The sequence below is a fragment of the Schistocerca gregaria genome, chromosome 7 (assembly GCF_023897955.1).
Source record: "Schistocerca gregaria isolate iqSchGreg1 chromosome 7, iqSchGreg1.2, whole genome shotgun sequence".
In the NCBI taxonomy this organism is placed as follows: domain Eukaryota; kingdom Metazoa; phylum Arthropoda; class Insecta; order Orthoptera; family Acrididae; genus Schistocerca; species Schistocerca gregaria.
The window spans coordinates 547872333-547888110 of NC_064926.1; the positions used below are offsets into that span (position 1 = coordinate 547872333).

Below are 15778 nucleotides of genomic sequence, written 5' to 3' on the forward strand. Positions count from 1 at the left end.
TCCAGTCGCACAACAGAGGCCATACTCCGTAGGCAGGCAGTTAGATTAAAAGACGCTTGTGAGGAACGGTGTCGAAAGCCTTCTGGTAATCAAAAAATATGGAATCAATTTGACATCACCTGTCGATAGCACTCATTACTTCATGAGTATAAAGAGCTAGTTGTGTTTCACAAGAACGATATATTCTGAAACCGTGCTGACTATGTGTCAATAAATCGTTTGCTTCTAGATACTTCAAAATGTTCGAATACAGTATATGTTCCAAAACCCTACTGCAAATCGACGTTAGGTCTGTAACTGAGAGGATTACTCCTACTTCCCTTTTTGGGTATTGGTGTGACTTGAAGAATTTTCCAGTCTTTAGGTACGTATCTTTGTGTGACCGAGTGGTTGTATATAACTGCTAAATATGGAGCTATTTTATCAGCATACTCTGAGAGGAACCCGACCGGATGCCTTGCCTCTGTATGTAAATATTGTCTCATTTCGTTCCCGTCACGAAAATATGCAAATTGATTATACTATTATTAATTTGTGCAAGCGTCAATTAAAAACCGGCGTCTTGCATCGTCAGACACTGCGGAGAGGTTTCGTGTTGAAACCTGATAATTGTTGTAAAGTCTGGTGATAAAATTTTGGGGACCACGTCTCGTCCCCTTACCCGCGAAAAACGGGCAGTAAAAATTTTTTCCAGTACCAGTATTCGAACAAGAAGTGACAGCAAAAGAAAGTAATTTGACTTCTACAGTTATTATTTCAAAGTGACATTTTTCGTTCTGTAATTGAGTAACATTAATATTTGAAAAGTAGAAAGAGGGACGTATTCATGAGCGGCGCACGGTCGAGTTTATTTCGTAACGAAGCGTGTTCTGTGTGCTCCCAGAGTCGACTCCAACAGTCTGATAGCCGCAAAATTAATCTAAAAATGAAGCTCAGAAAAGGCTTTAATAAGGAGTGCAGGAGCTTTACACGGTAAAGTTTTACTTGTGCCAGTGTCTCTGGTTCTCTGGGGTTTGGAGGGTAGTTGGAGAGAGGTACTGGTGAGGACTCGGGAGAGCACTTGCCGCTGAACCGGTGAGGTCGGAGCACGTGTCGTTCTCAGCGAGCACTGCTGGCACACAGGAGCAGCGCCAACGTGCCGAGCGGCTGGCCGGCGGTGAGTGCGCGCCCCCTAGGGCGGCCCGCCGGAGCCGCAGCGGCTGCCGGCGTGTCGCGCTCTGCCGGCTCGTCGCCGCGGCCGCCGTGCTCCGCCTACACCAGGGAGGCGGCTTCCGCCCGCAGCCACGGCGCCAGCGCCCGCGACCTCACCGTGAGCCGCAGCAAGGACGCCACCGCCGCCGACGCCCTGCTCGCCGACGCCGCCAGCCTCTTCCGCTCCAAGCTGGAGGCCTGCGACCGCAGGCAGGTCCGTATCTCGGCGGCACCGCCCGCTCTGCTGGGCACAGCGGTGCGTCCCACTTGTCCGCCATTCCCACCACCTCTCTACCGCCGCTCGCGAGGAGAACACGGCAAGTGCCACAACCAGTTTCCCAGATATTTGCTCTCTGGCTCAGGAGTCAAAATAAGCGAAGATACTCGACCATTTCTGAGAGAACGACCGTCAAAGACTTCGACGTAATAGAGATTAGGCGTGCGACAGTAGAGCCGAAATGGAGGCACAGTGGCTAGCGTCGCTACCTCGAAACCCGATTTTTGTTTTAATTTATTTATTTTATTTTTTCGTCCATATCCACAAAACGTTATCACACGAATGTCGTATCAAGTTGGGGACACAAGGTCGCTATATTAATTGTAAAATTACTACTGAGTTCAACAATGAGCGTCATACATCTACATGACTGGCCATTAAATTTGCTACACCACGATGCAGACGCGAAATTTAACTGACAGGAAGAAGTGTGATATGCAAATGATTAGCTTTTCAGAGCATTCACACAAGGTTGGCGCCGGTGGCGACACCTACAACGTGTTGACATGAGGAAAGTTTCCAACCGATTTCTCATACACACACAGCAGTTGACCGGCGTTGCCTGGTGAAACGTTGTTGTAATGCCTCGTGTAAGGAGAAGAAATGCGTACCATCACGTTTCCGACTTTGATAAAGGTCGGATTGTAGCCTATCGCGATTGCGGTTTAGTGTATCGCGACATTGCTGATCGCGTTGGTCGAGATCCAGTTGACTGTTTGCAGAATATGGAATCAGCGGGTTCGGGAGGGTAATACGGAACGCCGTGCTGGATCCCAACGGCCTCGTATCACTAGCAGTCGAGATGACAGCATGGCTATAACGGATCGTGCAGCCACGTCTCGATCCCTGAGTTAACAGATGGGAACGTTTGCAAGACAACAACCATTGGCACGAAGAATTCGACGACGTTTGCAGCAGCATGGACTATCAGCTCGGAGACCATGGCTGCGGTTGCCCTTCACGCTGCATTAAAGACAGGAGCGCTTGCGATGGTGTACTCAACGACGAACCTGGGTGCACGAATGGCTAAACGTCATTTTTTCGGATGAATTCAGGTACTGTTTACAGCATCATGATGGTCGCAACCGTGTTTAGCGACATCGTGGTGAACGCACATTGGAAGCGTGTATTCGTCATCGCCATACTGGCGTTGTCACCCGGCGTGATGGTATGGATGCCACTTGTTACACGCCTCGGTCACCTCTTGTTCGCATTGACTGCACTTTGAACATTGGACGTTACATTTCAGATGTGTTACGACCCGTGGCTCTACCCTTCATGCGATCCCCGCAAAACCTTACATTTCAGGAGGATAATGCACGACCGCATATTGCAGGTCCTGTACGGGTTTTCTGGATACAGACAATGTTCGACTGCTCCCCTGGCCATGCACATTCTCCAGATCTCTCACCAATTGAAAATGCCTGGTCAATGGTGGCCGAGCAACTGGCTCGTCACAATACGCTAGTCACTACTTTTGGTGAACTGTGGTATCGTGTTGAAGCTACATGGGCAGCTGTACCTGTACACGCCATCCAAGCTCTCTTTGACTTAATGACCAGGTATATGAAGGCCGTCATTACGGCCAGAGGTGGGTAATGATTTCTCAGGATCTATGCACCCAAACCGCGTGAAAATATAATCACATGTCAGTTCTAGTATAATATATTTGTCCAATGAATACCCGTTTATCATCTGCATTTCTTCTTGGTGTAGCGATTTTAATGGCCAGTAGTGTATTATACAGTCAAAGAAACTGGTACACCAGCCTAATATCTTGTAGGACCCCCGCAAGCAAGCAGAAGCGCCGCAACACGACGTGGCATGGACTCCACTAATGTCTGAAGTGGTGCTGGAACGAAATGACACCATGAATCGCGCAGGGCTGTCCATAAATCTATAAGAGTATGAGGGAGTGGACATCACTTGTGAACAGCATGCTGCAAGGCATCCCAGATATGCCCAACAGTGTTCATGTCTCGGGAGTTTGGTGGCCATCGGAAATGTTTAAGCTCAGAAGACTGTTCCTGGAGCCACTCTGTAGCAATTATGGTCGTGTGGGCAGTCGTATTGTCCTGCTGGAATTCCCCAAGTCCGTCGAAATGTACTATGGACATCAATAGACGCAGGTGATCAGACAGGATGGTTACGTACGTGTCACCTGGTAGAGTCGTATACTTGTTGTATCAGGTGTCCGATATCACTCCCACTGCACACGCCTCCCACCATTACAGAGCCTCCACCAGCCTGAACAGTCCCCTGCTGACATGCAAGGTACATGGATTCATGGGGTTGTCTCCATACCCGTCCACGTCCATGTGCTCGATACAATTTGAAACGAGACCCGTCCGACCAGGCAACACGTTTCCAGTCATCAGCAGTCCATTGTCGGTGTTGACGGGCCGAGGCGTAAAGCTTTGTGTCGTGCAATCATCAAGAGTGCGTGAGCCCGCATAGGGCTCCGAAAGCCCATATCGTATATGTATCGTTGAATGGTTCGCACGCTGACACTTATTGATGGCCCAGCAATGAAATTTGCAGCAATTTGCGAAAGGGTCACACTTCTGTCACGTTGAACGACTCTCTTCAGTCGTCATTGGTCCCGATCTTGCAGGATCTTTTTCCGGCCGCAGCGATGTTGAAGATTTGATGTTTTACCGGATTCCTGATATTGACGGTACACTCGTGAAATGGTCCTACGGGAAAATCTCCACTTCAGCTCTACCTCGCGGGTGCTGTGACCGATCGGTCTTGCGCCCACTGTAACACCAGGTTCGAACTCGCTTGAATCTTGATAACCTGCCTTTGTAGCAGAGGAAACGGATCTAACAACTGCGCCAGACACATGTTGTCTTATATAGGCGTTGCCGACCGCAGCGCCGTATTCTGCCTTTACATACCTCTGTCTTTGAATGCCTGTAACAGTTTCATTAGCGCTTCAGTGTTGTTGTTGTGGTCTTCAGTCTTGAGACTGGTTTGATACAGCTCACTATGCTACTCTACCCCGTGCAAGCTTCTTCATCTCCCAGTACCTACTGCAACCTACATCCTTCTGAATCTATTTAGTGTATTCATCTCTTGGTCTCCATCTACGATTTTTACCCTCCACGCTTCCCTCCAATACGAAATTGGTGCTCCCTTGATGCCTCAGAATTTGGCCTACCAACCGATCCCTTTTTATAGTCAAGTTGTGCCACAAATTTCTCTTCTCTCCAATTCTATTCAATAGATCCTCATTAGTTATGTGATCTACCCATCTAATCTTCAGCATTCTTCTGTAGCACCACATTTCGAAAGCTTCTGTTCCCTTCTTGTCCAGAATGTTCATCGTCCACGCTTCACATCCATACATGGCTAAACTCCATACAAATACCTTCAGAAACGACTTCCTGACACTTAAATCTATACTCGACGATAACAAACTTCTCTTCTTCAGAAACGCTTTCGTTGCCATTGCCCGTCTACATTTTATATCCTCTCTACTTCGACCGTCATCAGTTACTTTGCTCTCCAAACAGCAAAACTCATTAACTACTTTAAGTGTCTGACTACCTAATCTAATTCCCGCAACATCACCCGATTTAATTCGACTACATTCCATTATCCTCGTTTTGCTTTTGTTGACGTTCATCTTATATCCTCCTTTTAAGAAACTGTCCATTCCGTTCAGGTGCTCTTCCACGTCCTTTGCTGTCTCTGACAGAATTACAATGTCATCGGCGAACCTCAAAGTTTTTATTCTTCTCCATGTATTTTAACTCCTACTCCGAATTTTTCTGTTGCTTCCTTTACTGCTTACTCAATATACACATTGTATAACATCGGGGGTAGGCTACAACCCTGTCTCACTCCCTACCCAACCTATGCTTCCTTCCATGCCCCGCTACTCTTACAACTGCGATCTGGTTTTTGTACAAATTGTTGATAACCTTACGCTCCCTGACCCCTTCAGAATCTGAAAGAGAGTATTCCAGTCAAAGTTGTCAAAAGCTTTCTCTAAGTCTACAAATGCTAGAAACGTAGGTTTGCGTTTCCTTAATCTATGTTCTAAGATAAGTCGTAGGGTCAGTATTGCCTCACGTGTTCCAACATTTCTACAGAATCCAAACTGATATTCCCCGAGGTCGGCTTCTACCAGTTTTTCCATTCATCTGAAAAGAACTCGTGTAAGTATTTTGTAGCCGCTACTAATTAAACTGATAGTTCGGTAATTTTCACATCTGCCAACACCTGCTTTATTTGGGATTGGAATTGTTATATTCTTCTTGAAGTCTGAGGGTATTTCGCCTGTCTCATACATCTTGCTCACTAGATGGTAGTGTTTTGTTAGGCCTGGCTCTCCCAAGGTCGTCAGTAGTTCTAATGGAATGTTGTCTACTCCCGGGGCCTTGTTTCGACTTAGGTCTTTCAGTGCTCTGTCAAAATCTTCACGCCATATCATATCTCCTATTTCATCTTCATCTACATTCTCTTCCATTTCTATAATACTGACCTCAAGAACATCGCCCTTGTATAGACCTTCTACATACTCCTTCCACCTTTCTGCTTTCCATTCTTTGCTTAGAACTGGTTTTCTATCTGAGCTCTTAATATTCATGCAAGTGGTTCTCTTTTCTCCAAAGGTTTCTTTAGTTTTCCTATGGCAGTATCTCTCTTACCCCTAGTGATATGCGTCTCTACATTCTTACATTTGTCCTCTAGCCATCCCTGTATAGCCATTTTCCACTTCCTGTCGATATCGTTTTTGAGACGTTTGTATTCCTTTTTGCCTGCTTCATTTACTGCATTTTTAAATTTTCTCCTTTCATCAGTTAAATTCAGTATCTCTTCTGTTACCCCAGGATTTCTATTAGCCCTCGTCTTTTTACCTACTTGATCCTCTGCTACCTTCATTATTTCATCTCTCAAAGGTACCCATTGTTCTACTACAGTATTTCTTTCCTCCACTATTGTCAATCGTTCCCTAATACCCTCTCTGAAGCTCTCTACAACCTCTGGTTCTTTCAGGTTATCCAGGTCCCATCTCCTCAAATTCCCACCTTTTTGCAGTTTCTTCAATTTTAATCTGCAGTTAATAACCAATAGATTGTGGTCAGGGTCCACATCTGCCCCTGGAAATCTCTTACAATTTAAAACCTGATTCCTAAATCTCTGTCTTACCATTATATAATCTATCTGAAACCTGTTAGTATCTCCAGGCTTCTTCCATGTATACAACCTTCTTTTATGATTCTTGAACCAGATGTTAGCTATGATTAAGTTATGTTCTGTGCAAAATTCTACCAGGCGGCTTCCTCTTTCATTCCCTACTCCCATTCCATATTCACCTACTTCGTTTCCTTCTCTTCCATTTTTTACTATCTAGTTCCAGTCACCCATGACTGTTAAATTTTCATCTCCTTTCACAATCTGAATATCTTCTTTTATCTCATCATACATTTCATCAATATCTTGGTCATCTGCGGAGCTAGTTGGCATATAAACTTGTACTGCTGTTGTAGGCGTGGGCTTCGTATCTATCTTGCCCACAATAATACGTTCACTATGCTGTTTGTAGTAGCTTACCGGCATTCCTATTTTCCTATTCGTTATTAAAGTTACTCCTGCATTACCCGTATTTGATTTTGTATTTGTAACCCTGTATTCACCTGCCACTTCATTATTTCCCACTATATCTATCTTTAACCTATCCATTTCTTTTTTTTTTAATTTTCTAACCTTCCTGCCCGATTAAGTGATCTGACGTTCCGCGCTCCGATCCGTAGAACACCAGTTTTCTTTCTGCTGATAACGACGTCCTCTTGAGTAGTCCCCGCCGGAGATCCGAATGGGGGACTATTTTACCTCCGAAATATTTTACAGAAGATGACGACATCATCATTTAACCGTACAGTAAAGCTTCAGCGAATTAACTGTAAAAATACTATTGGGTTTCACAGGAAGTGTCACACATTTACTGTATACGTGCGTTTGGTATTTTAAGGGGTCAAAATGTTTTTAAGTTCTCGTATTCTTATATTTCGTTCTTATATTATTTCTTCTATTAATTCTTATATTTTGGAAAGCCGGAAATTTATGGTAAGTTCTATGGGATTAAACTGCTGAGATCATCGGTCCCTAAGCTTACACACTACTTAATATAACGTAAACTAACTTCCGCTAAGGACAAGACACACACTCATGCCCGAGGGAGGACTCGAGCATCCGATGGGGGAAGGCGCGCGAACCGTGACGAGGTGCCTCAAACCCGGCGGCTATGCCGCGCGGCCGCTTATATTTTATGCTTAAGTTTGAGGATGTAAGTGTGGATGACACTGATCGTAGAAACATTCGGGACAAAGATATTCCGAACATCACGAGCATCGTGCGGAGCTAAGGTTGCTTCACCGACATTTATTCGTATTAATATCATTCGAGAAAGAAACTTCGTTATCATTTTTCGAGATTTCGTTCGTATTATTTCACGGTAAACCAAGTATGAAGGGTCACTTTACCGAAACTGGCGCTTGCAGCTGATTGTGAATCAAGATACACTACACAAATTTCACCGAGAACAATTTGAAGTAAGGTTATCATTCATTTTTTTTAAATTCATTCACCAAATATACGTACAATTTGTAGACAAATAAGGACAAAGTTATTTCAATATACACTGCAAAACATTCGTTTAGTGATCTTCTACGGACATGGTGGATACATGAGAAACAAAAATATAATAATCGGGTTTCGGATATGGGGCGCGAAAGTGGGAAGCCACGATGGTGTCCACTACGCCACCGCTTCTGTTGAACTTCTTACTCTCTAAAAGGCCTGTAAAGTACCTCGAAAACTTTGACTTTTCTTACAAACGGTCGCGACACATCTTCGCATATTTTGACCCCTCTTTCACTGAGTGAAGTTTCTGGGAAATCGGGTGATGCCACTTGCAGTATTATCCTCGACAGGCCCAATTGTCTCCTCGCTTCTGAATGCATTGTTCCAGTCCGTTTAGCCTCTTGTTGCTTTGTCTTTCTAAGCTCTCTACCTTCAAATCAGTAAGGCAATGTATTACGTTATCGGCGGTAGGACTCTGATTTGTAGCAGAACTGGAATCCAGTCGTCCTATTCACGTCTAAGGAGATCGATGCCTTCAACAAACTGAACTATCATTACAGTCGTTATTATAAGTTCTAGTAGTAATTACCAGTAAAGTATTGAATAATAACAATTACGTAGAGTTAAACGCCACTTTTGAAATTTGTCATCAAATATCACTCACTATGATTCCTAGCTCCTACATACACAGTGTTGAAATTACTGTTCTGCGTTTCGTATAATTAAAGTCCATTGCAAATGATAATAGTTGCATGTGTAGAAAATGATGTACGTAAGATACATTGAGCGTAACTGAGTCGTCATATCGTTTCATCTCTCCCCTGTTAACTAACTATACCCACTTTCATATCTTTAGCACGACTACGTGACTCGCACCCATACTCGAACCGCAGACTCCATGAAGTGCACCCTGTTGGTCCAGACAGTGCCTGGCGTCCGCTGCAGTTGAAAGAGAGCCAACGGCGGAAATAAGAGTGTAGTAATTGTGAGAACACAAAGGAAGCCAGTGATCTGTGTGCCGACTCGCCGTTGTAGCTATACGTGCCTTCTGGCACACACACACAATGCTGGTAACCTTGCTAGTCAAGATCCGCACTGCCATGAAGAGCAGAACGTCACGCGCTTTCCACCAGTCTGCAGTCTTTCTCACACGACTTTACAGAAGCTGTTCGGCAAAGCATTTTATTTTCGTATTACTTATAGCTTTATATGTCAGCATCATGGTGAGCTGCCCGTAATTTCCTTAATGGTCATAATAGTTGTGGTATTTGCAACTACGTAACACACTGCGGTAAATTGCAAAAGTTTGCTGTGGCAAACATGAATCGTTGCGATTTTACTTGTGGTGCATATTACGTCTTACGTCGCTGTGTATGACATTTAGCTAACATGGTGAATATTTCTGTGGACTTGGAAGAACGACTCTATCTCCAATCTCGGGCAAAAGGATTTTACGTAGCGCACTCAGCTCCGATCGTGTGCGCCAGCAATAAAGCCAGAATCAAATATTCGGTGCGTCCCTCATATCTCATAACTGCTCTGAGATATAGCAACGACATTTTTGCAAATGATAGCATGCAAAGAGGAGAGTATTTTACCACTTCGTTAATATGTGACACTTCATTATTTACCTTTTTATCCAACTAACTACAGATTATTCAGTGATATAGTTAGATTTTTAAGAAGCATCGATATCTGGTGAAACGGGAATTGCTATAGGTTTTGTAGAATCGTAAGTGTAGAAATTAATCATTTATTTTTAAACGGAGGACGTGCTTCTCCATAAGCCATTTGGCTGACTTGCTCTCAATATCTCACTTAATAAACCGCTGTTTTAGGATTCTGTCGCAATTACATCCGCACTAGCATGTTAGTGAGCTGACTGTGTGTAGACTGCTGTGTTTTGACAAAATGATACATGGAGTGCGGTGGCGCTGTGATTAGCACTCTGGACTCATCTTCGGGAGGACGACGGTTCAAAGCCGCTTCCGGTCATTCGGATTTACGTTTTCCGTGATTTCCCTCATCCGCTTAAGGCAAATGGCGGGATGGCTCCTTTGAAAGTGCACGGCCGACTTCCTTAGCCATCCTCCTCTAACCCGATGGCAACGATGACCTGGCTGTTTGGTCCCCAGCGTCCTGAATCATCCAGCGAACAAAATGAGACAAAAAGTGCTCTACCATCTGAGCTACCGAAGCACGACTCATGCCCGGTACTCACAGCTTTACTTCTGCCAGTATCCGTCTCCTACCTTCCAAACTTTACAGAAGCTCTCCTGCGAACCATGCAGGACTAGCACTCCTGAAAGAAAGGATATTGCGGAGACATGGCTTAGCCACAGCCTGTTCTGCATGGTTCGGAGGAGAGCTTCTGTAAAGTTTGGAAGGTAGGAGACGGATACTGGCAGAAGTAAAGCTGTGAGTACCGGGCGTGAGTCGTGCTTCGGTAGCTCAGATGGTAGAGCACTTGCCCGCGAAAGGCAAAGGTCCCGAGTTCGAGTCTCGGTCGGGCACACAGTTTTAATCTGCCAGGAAGTTTCATATCAGCGCACACTCCGCTGCAGAGTGAAAATCTCATTCTGAAAATAAGACAAATTTTTGGCATGGCAGCAAGAGAAAAATAGGTTTTAGTCAAAATTCTCTTCTGATGACGTTTCTCTCAAGAAGAAAATGGGTAATAATTCTGGGCACTTAAATCGGCCCTTTTGTTGCAATTTCAGTGTGCTCCTGTAGCCCAGTGGGTTTTTAATAATGAACAGCTTATACTGTAACTCAGCAAAGAATTTTCTTTCTTCACCTCAATGATGTAAGAAATATGAAAAAATTCCGGCAAATAGCAAACCATTGTTTCCATCCTTTGAGTGGAGGACGTAACTTAATCATCTCATGTATCTTCCAGTTCTCAACGATACTGATTATCTGTTTTCCCTTTGGCCAATAGTCGACAGAATCCTGCAAGTCTTAAGAATGATCTCAGCTTTAGAGCTATAAGAAGTATGCAAGAACAACTGTCTCAGGGCCAAAGGAGAAAAGTTCTATTTGCAAAAACTTGGTTAAGTGCTTTTCTGAGTCACTTGCAATTGGTTATCAAGACGAAAACAGATTATATCTGTAACATATCAAAAGAAATTTGTGAGGTGAAACAGTTGAGGAATTCTCTCTGAATGGCGACAGGCGCTGTTCAAGCCACCTTGCGCTGACGGCTGCTACACAGCTAACCCGCTTTGTTTCTGTGTGTACCCTAAGTTGAGAGGTGCCCTTAAACATTCTTTTTGGTCTCTCGCCTATCATCTTCCTATAAGAAAAAAAGCATTTTTGAACTGAGAAATTTGTCAACATGTAATACACATGTAAGTGTTTGTCCTGAAGGTATTTTGTGGAGTGTATCCTTGTACAGGAAAAGGAAACGAAGATTGGGTTTCAAAGTTCCTTCGACGTCGAGGTCGTTAGAGATGGAGCATAAGCTCGGAATGTTTCAAGGACGTAGAAAATAATCGGCTGTGCCCTTTCAAAGGAACCATCCCGGCATTTTCCTGCAGTCAAACACAAAACAGAATTCTCTATGCTCGACAGCAATTTCAGTAAACCGTATTTTTGCCAGTAAGAACATTCCAGTGGCTCCTCGGCTTCCGTATTCACCCTATTTCGATCATTGTGAGTTTTTTCTGTTTCTGAGATTTAAACACACACTTTAAGAGACGTCGGTTTGGAGCCTTGTACAAATTTCAGATAGCTGTAACCGCACGGGCTAGCGGCTGAAAGGTTAACCGAGTACCCGAGTTCCAGCTCTGCTAAGAGAAGTGGAAGAATCGTTTCCAGCGCTCTGCGGCTTCAATTGGCATGTGAAAGGGGCGATCGAAAAGTTTCCGTTTGGAGGCATCACAGTCGACAATCGGTGCGGTAAACACGCAAAATCGCCGGGAGCTTTGAGGCAACAGTTCCACCGACGGACCAGGTTGAAGATACCCGTTTGGTAAAATGGCGTGCCCTGCTACGCGAAGAAGTCCGTAGCTGACATCCTCGTCATCCCCTCAAGCCCTTTTTAGGGGACCGATGGCGATGATCATCGCGTGGGAGAGTGGTGTCCGAGTGTCTCACACTTGAATTGGCGTAACTTCAGCTTTCCTCCTTTGGGATATAGGGACGGATGTATTCGTGAAACAGTAGCATCCTTCGGCGCGCCATTCCATAACTGTGAGTTTCGACTGGCACGGTGCCCCATATACATTAATCATTCTCTGATGATGGATGTCTTCTGGTGTTTGTCCTTCAACTGCCAAGAAAAGAATAATATCAAGTTGGTCTTGGTTGGACGCATTTGGTGATAAAGTCGCCACAGTTCACGTTTCCGCATTTACTGCACGCACGTCGGGAAGTCACGAATGATACACTAACCCCTCGTGAATATGTTGGTGCTTATACAGGCTGTTACAAAAAGGTACGGCCAAACTTTCAGGAAACATTCCTCGCACACAAAGAAAGAAAATACGTTATGTGTACATTTGTCCGGAAACGCTTACTTTCCATGTTAGATCTCATTTTATTACTGCTCTTCAAATCACATTAATCATTGAATGGAAACACACAGCAACAGAACGTACCAGCGTGACTCAAACACTTTGTTACAGGAAATGTTCGAAATGCCCTCCGTTAGCGAGGATACATGCATCCACCCTCCGTCGCATGGAATCCCCTGATGCGCTGATGCAGCCCTGGAGAATGGCGTATTGTATCACAGCCGTCCACAATACGAGCACGAAGAGTCTCTACATTTAGTACCGGGGTTGCGTAGATAAGAGCTTTCAAATGCCCGTATAAATGAAAGTCAAGAGGGTTGAGGTCAGGAGAGCGTGGAGGCCACGGAATTGGTCCGTCTCTACCAATCCATCGGTCACCGAATCTGTTGTTAAGAAGAGTACGAACACTTCGACTGAAATGTGCAGGAGCTCCATCGTGCATAAACCACATGTTGTGTCGTACTTGTAAAGGCACGTGTTCTAGCAGCACAGGTGGAGTATCCCGCATGAAATCATGATAACGTGCTCCATTGAGCGTAGGTGGAAGAACATGGGGCCCAATCAAGACATCACCAACAAAGCCTGCCGAAACGTTCACAGAAAATCTGTGTTGATGATGTGATTGCACAATTGCGTGCGGATTCTCGTCAGCCCACACATGTTGATTGTGAAAATTTACAATTTGATCACGTTGGAATGAAGCCTCATCCGTGAAGAGAACATTTGCACTGAAATGAGGATTGACACATTGTTGGATGAACCATTCGCAGAAGTGTACCCGTAGAGGCCAATCAGCTGCTGATAGTGCCTGTACACGCTGTACATGGTACGGAAACAACTGGTTCTCCCGTAGCACTCTCCATACAGTGACGTTGTCAACGTTACCTTGTACAGCAGCAACTTCTCTGACGCTGACATTAGGGTTATCGTCAACTGCACGAAGAATTGCCTCGTCCATTGCAGGTGTCGTCGTCGTTCTAGGTCTTCCCCAGTCCCGAGTCATAGGCTGGAATGTTCCGTGTTCCCTAAGACACAGATCAATTGCTTCGAACGTCTTCCTGTCGGGACACCTTTGTTTTGGAAATCAGTCTCGATACAAACGTAGCGCGTCACGGCTCTTGCCCCGTGCTAATCCATACATCAAATGGGCATCTGCCAACTCCGCATTTGTAAACATTGCACTGACTGCAAAACCACGTTCGTGATGGACACTAACCTGTTGATGCTACCTACTGATGTGCCTGATGCTCGTACTGTAGAGTAATGAGTCGCATGTAAACACAAGCACCGAAGTCAACATTACCTTCCTTCAATTGGGCCAACTGGCGGTGAATCGAGGAAGTACAGTACATACTGACGAAACTAAAGTGAGCTCTAACATGGAAATTAAGCGTTTCCGGACACATGTCCACATAACATCTTTTCTTTATTTGTATGTGAGGAATGTTTCCTGAAAGTTTGGTCGTACCTTTTTGTAACACCCTGTATACCCGCATCGGCCTCGCGCTACGTGCATATGCACTGCAGCAGCCCCGTCCAATGGAAAATTTTTGATCGCCCCTTATTTTATATTAAGGCACTATAAATGTTTGATTGTTATTCTTATAAAACCCCCAGTCAGGCGCTACACTTTGAAATTATCTTGTCCAGGGGAAGGTGCAATGGAGCAAACTGTGACTCCCTAGATCTGTGACTGACGGAAATGGAAGGTTTTTCTGAGGTTGGATATCGAAAATCAGCTTTTCGTTATAGGAACAACATGATTATTGGTGAAAATTATGTTGGAAAGTTGATTAAGGTTTTGGATTTCAAACGAGAATGAAATTGTTTTAAAATGCACCCGTGCTTGTTTGGTATGAAACTGGTAGCTAGCTATGTTGCTGACAGGGGGAGCAGCGGCGCCTGCAGAAGAGCCGGCCGCTGTCGGCCACGCCGCGGCTGTCGGCGCCGGCAGCTGGCGGGCCGCCCACGCTGCTGAGAATGCTGCGACCCGGGGCCAGGTCTGCCGCTGGGGAGTTCTCGCGGTGAGTGTGGCGTGTGAACGGGATGAAGTGTGTACATGTGTGAGAGACAGAGTCGCAGCGTTTAGTTTACATCTGCCTATTTCGGGAAAAATACCTAACTAATTGGTCTATTCGTATATGAAATCTTTTCTGGTGACATGGAATCCTACGTAGATAAGAGCTTTTGGGACAATAAATTAACTGCAGTGTCATTAACATTCGCCTGTCACCTGGGCCGGCGCAAGCCCAAATGCATCCCCGTGCGAGCTGCTAAATTGCCTTCCCCTTTTTTTCTTTCCTTTTTTTTTTTTTACAAAATGTTTGTGGAATTTTATTTAAACAAATCTGTAGGAAATGTCAGCAATCAATCGCAATTTCTACTTTTTACTTTTCAGATCTACCTAGGTTTTGGCCACTGAGTGGCCAGTCTGAAATCTTTTAATATTTGCTTACATCTAAACCGTCATGTTGACACTTACGTTCAGCATCACGGTGTAGATGTAAACATAACTCAAAGCATTGAGAATTAGCCACACTGTGCACGAAATCTATGTAGATCTGGAAAATAAAAACAAAAATTGCCACTGATTCGTGACATTCTCTACAGATTTTGTACAAAACAATCGCTGGGCACCAGCTCAAAAATAGAGTCAAACCTGATTGAAGAAATCTAGATAATTTTAATAAGCCTTGTGAATTTACAAAAAAGGTTCAAATGTGTGTGAAATCTTTTGGGACTTAACTGCTAAGGTCATCAGTGCTTAAGCTTAAACACTACTTAACATAAATTATCCTAAGGACAAACACACACACCCATGCCCGAGGGAGGACTCGAACCTCCGCCGGGACCAGCCACTCAGTCCATAAACTTACAGTTAACGTAAATAACAATTTTTCAATGGTTGTGAACAGATAATGTATTGAATGGAAAACTAAATATATATACAATTTAGCGATAATTTGGTTTGAACAATAATATTTACAATAACTATTTAATGTTGAACAAAATAAGAAACAACACAGTAAATAACTGATCATAATATAAAAACTAAAAAAAAATATGAGACAAATCGAACCTTTCTGGCTTTTGCTTGTTCAAACTCTTTCACACGATCTGTGTAATTTAAGTCCTCTGCAAGCTCATGCTCAATCGATATTGTTGCTAGATCATTCAAACGAGTTTGGCTCATCGTTGA

At 44.3% G+C, this 15778-nt stretch overlaps 1 protein-coding gene across 1 annotated transcript in view; it reads left to right on the forward strand.

The window, feature by feature from the left end:
- LOC126282473 (uncharacterized) overlaps positions 1–15778 on the forward strand; it is a 293068-nt gene that overhangs the window by 35592 nt on the left and 241698 nt on the right. The window contains exons 4-5 of the mRNA XM_049982129.1: positions 1123–1447; positions 14467–14603. Coding sequence (XP_049838086.1) covers positions 1123–1447; positions 14467–14603 — 462 coding nt within the window. The remainder of the gene's footprint in view (positions 1–1122; positions 1448–14466; positions 14604–15778) is intronic.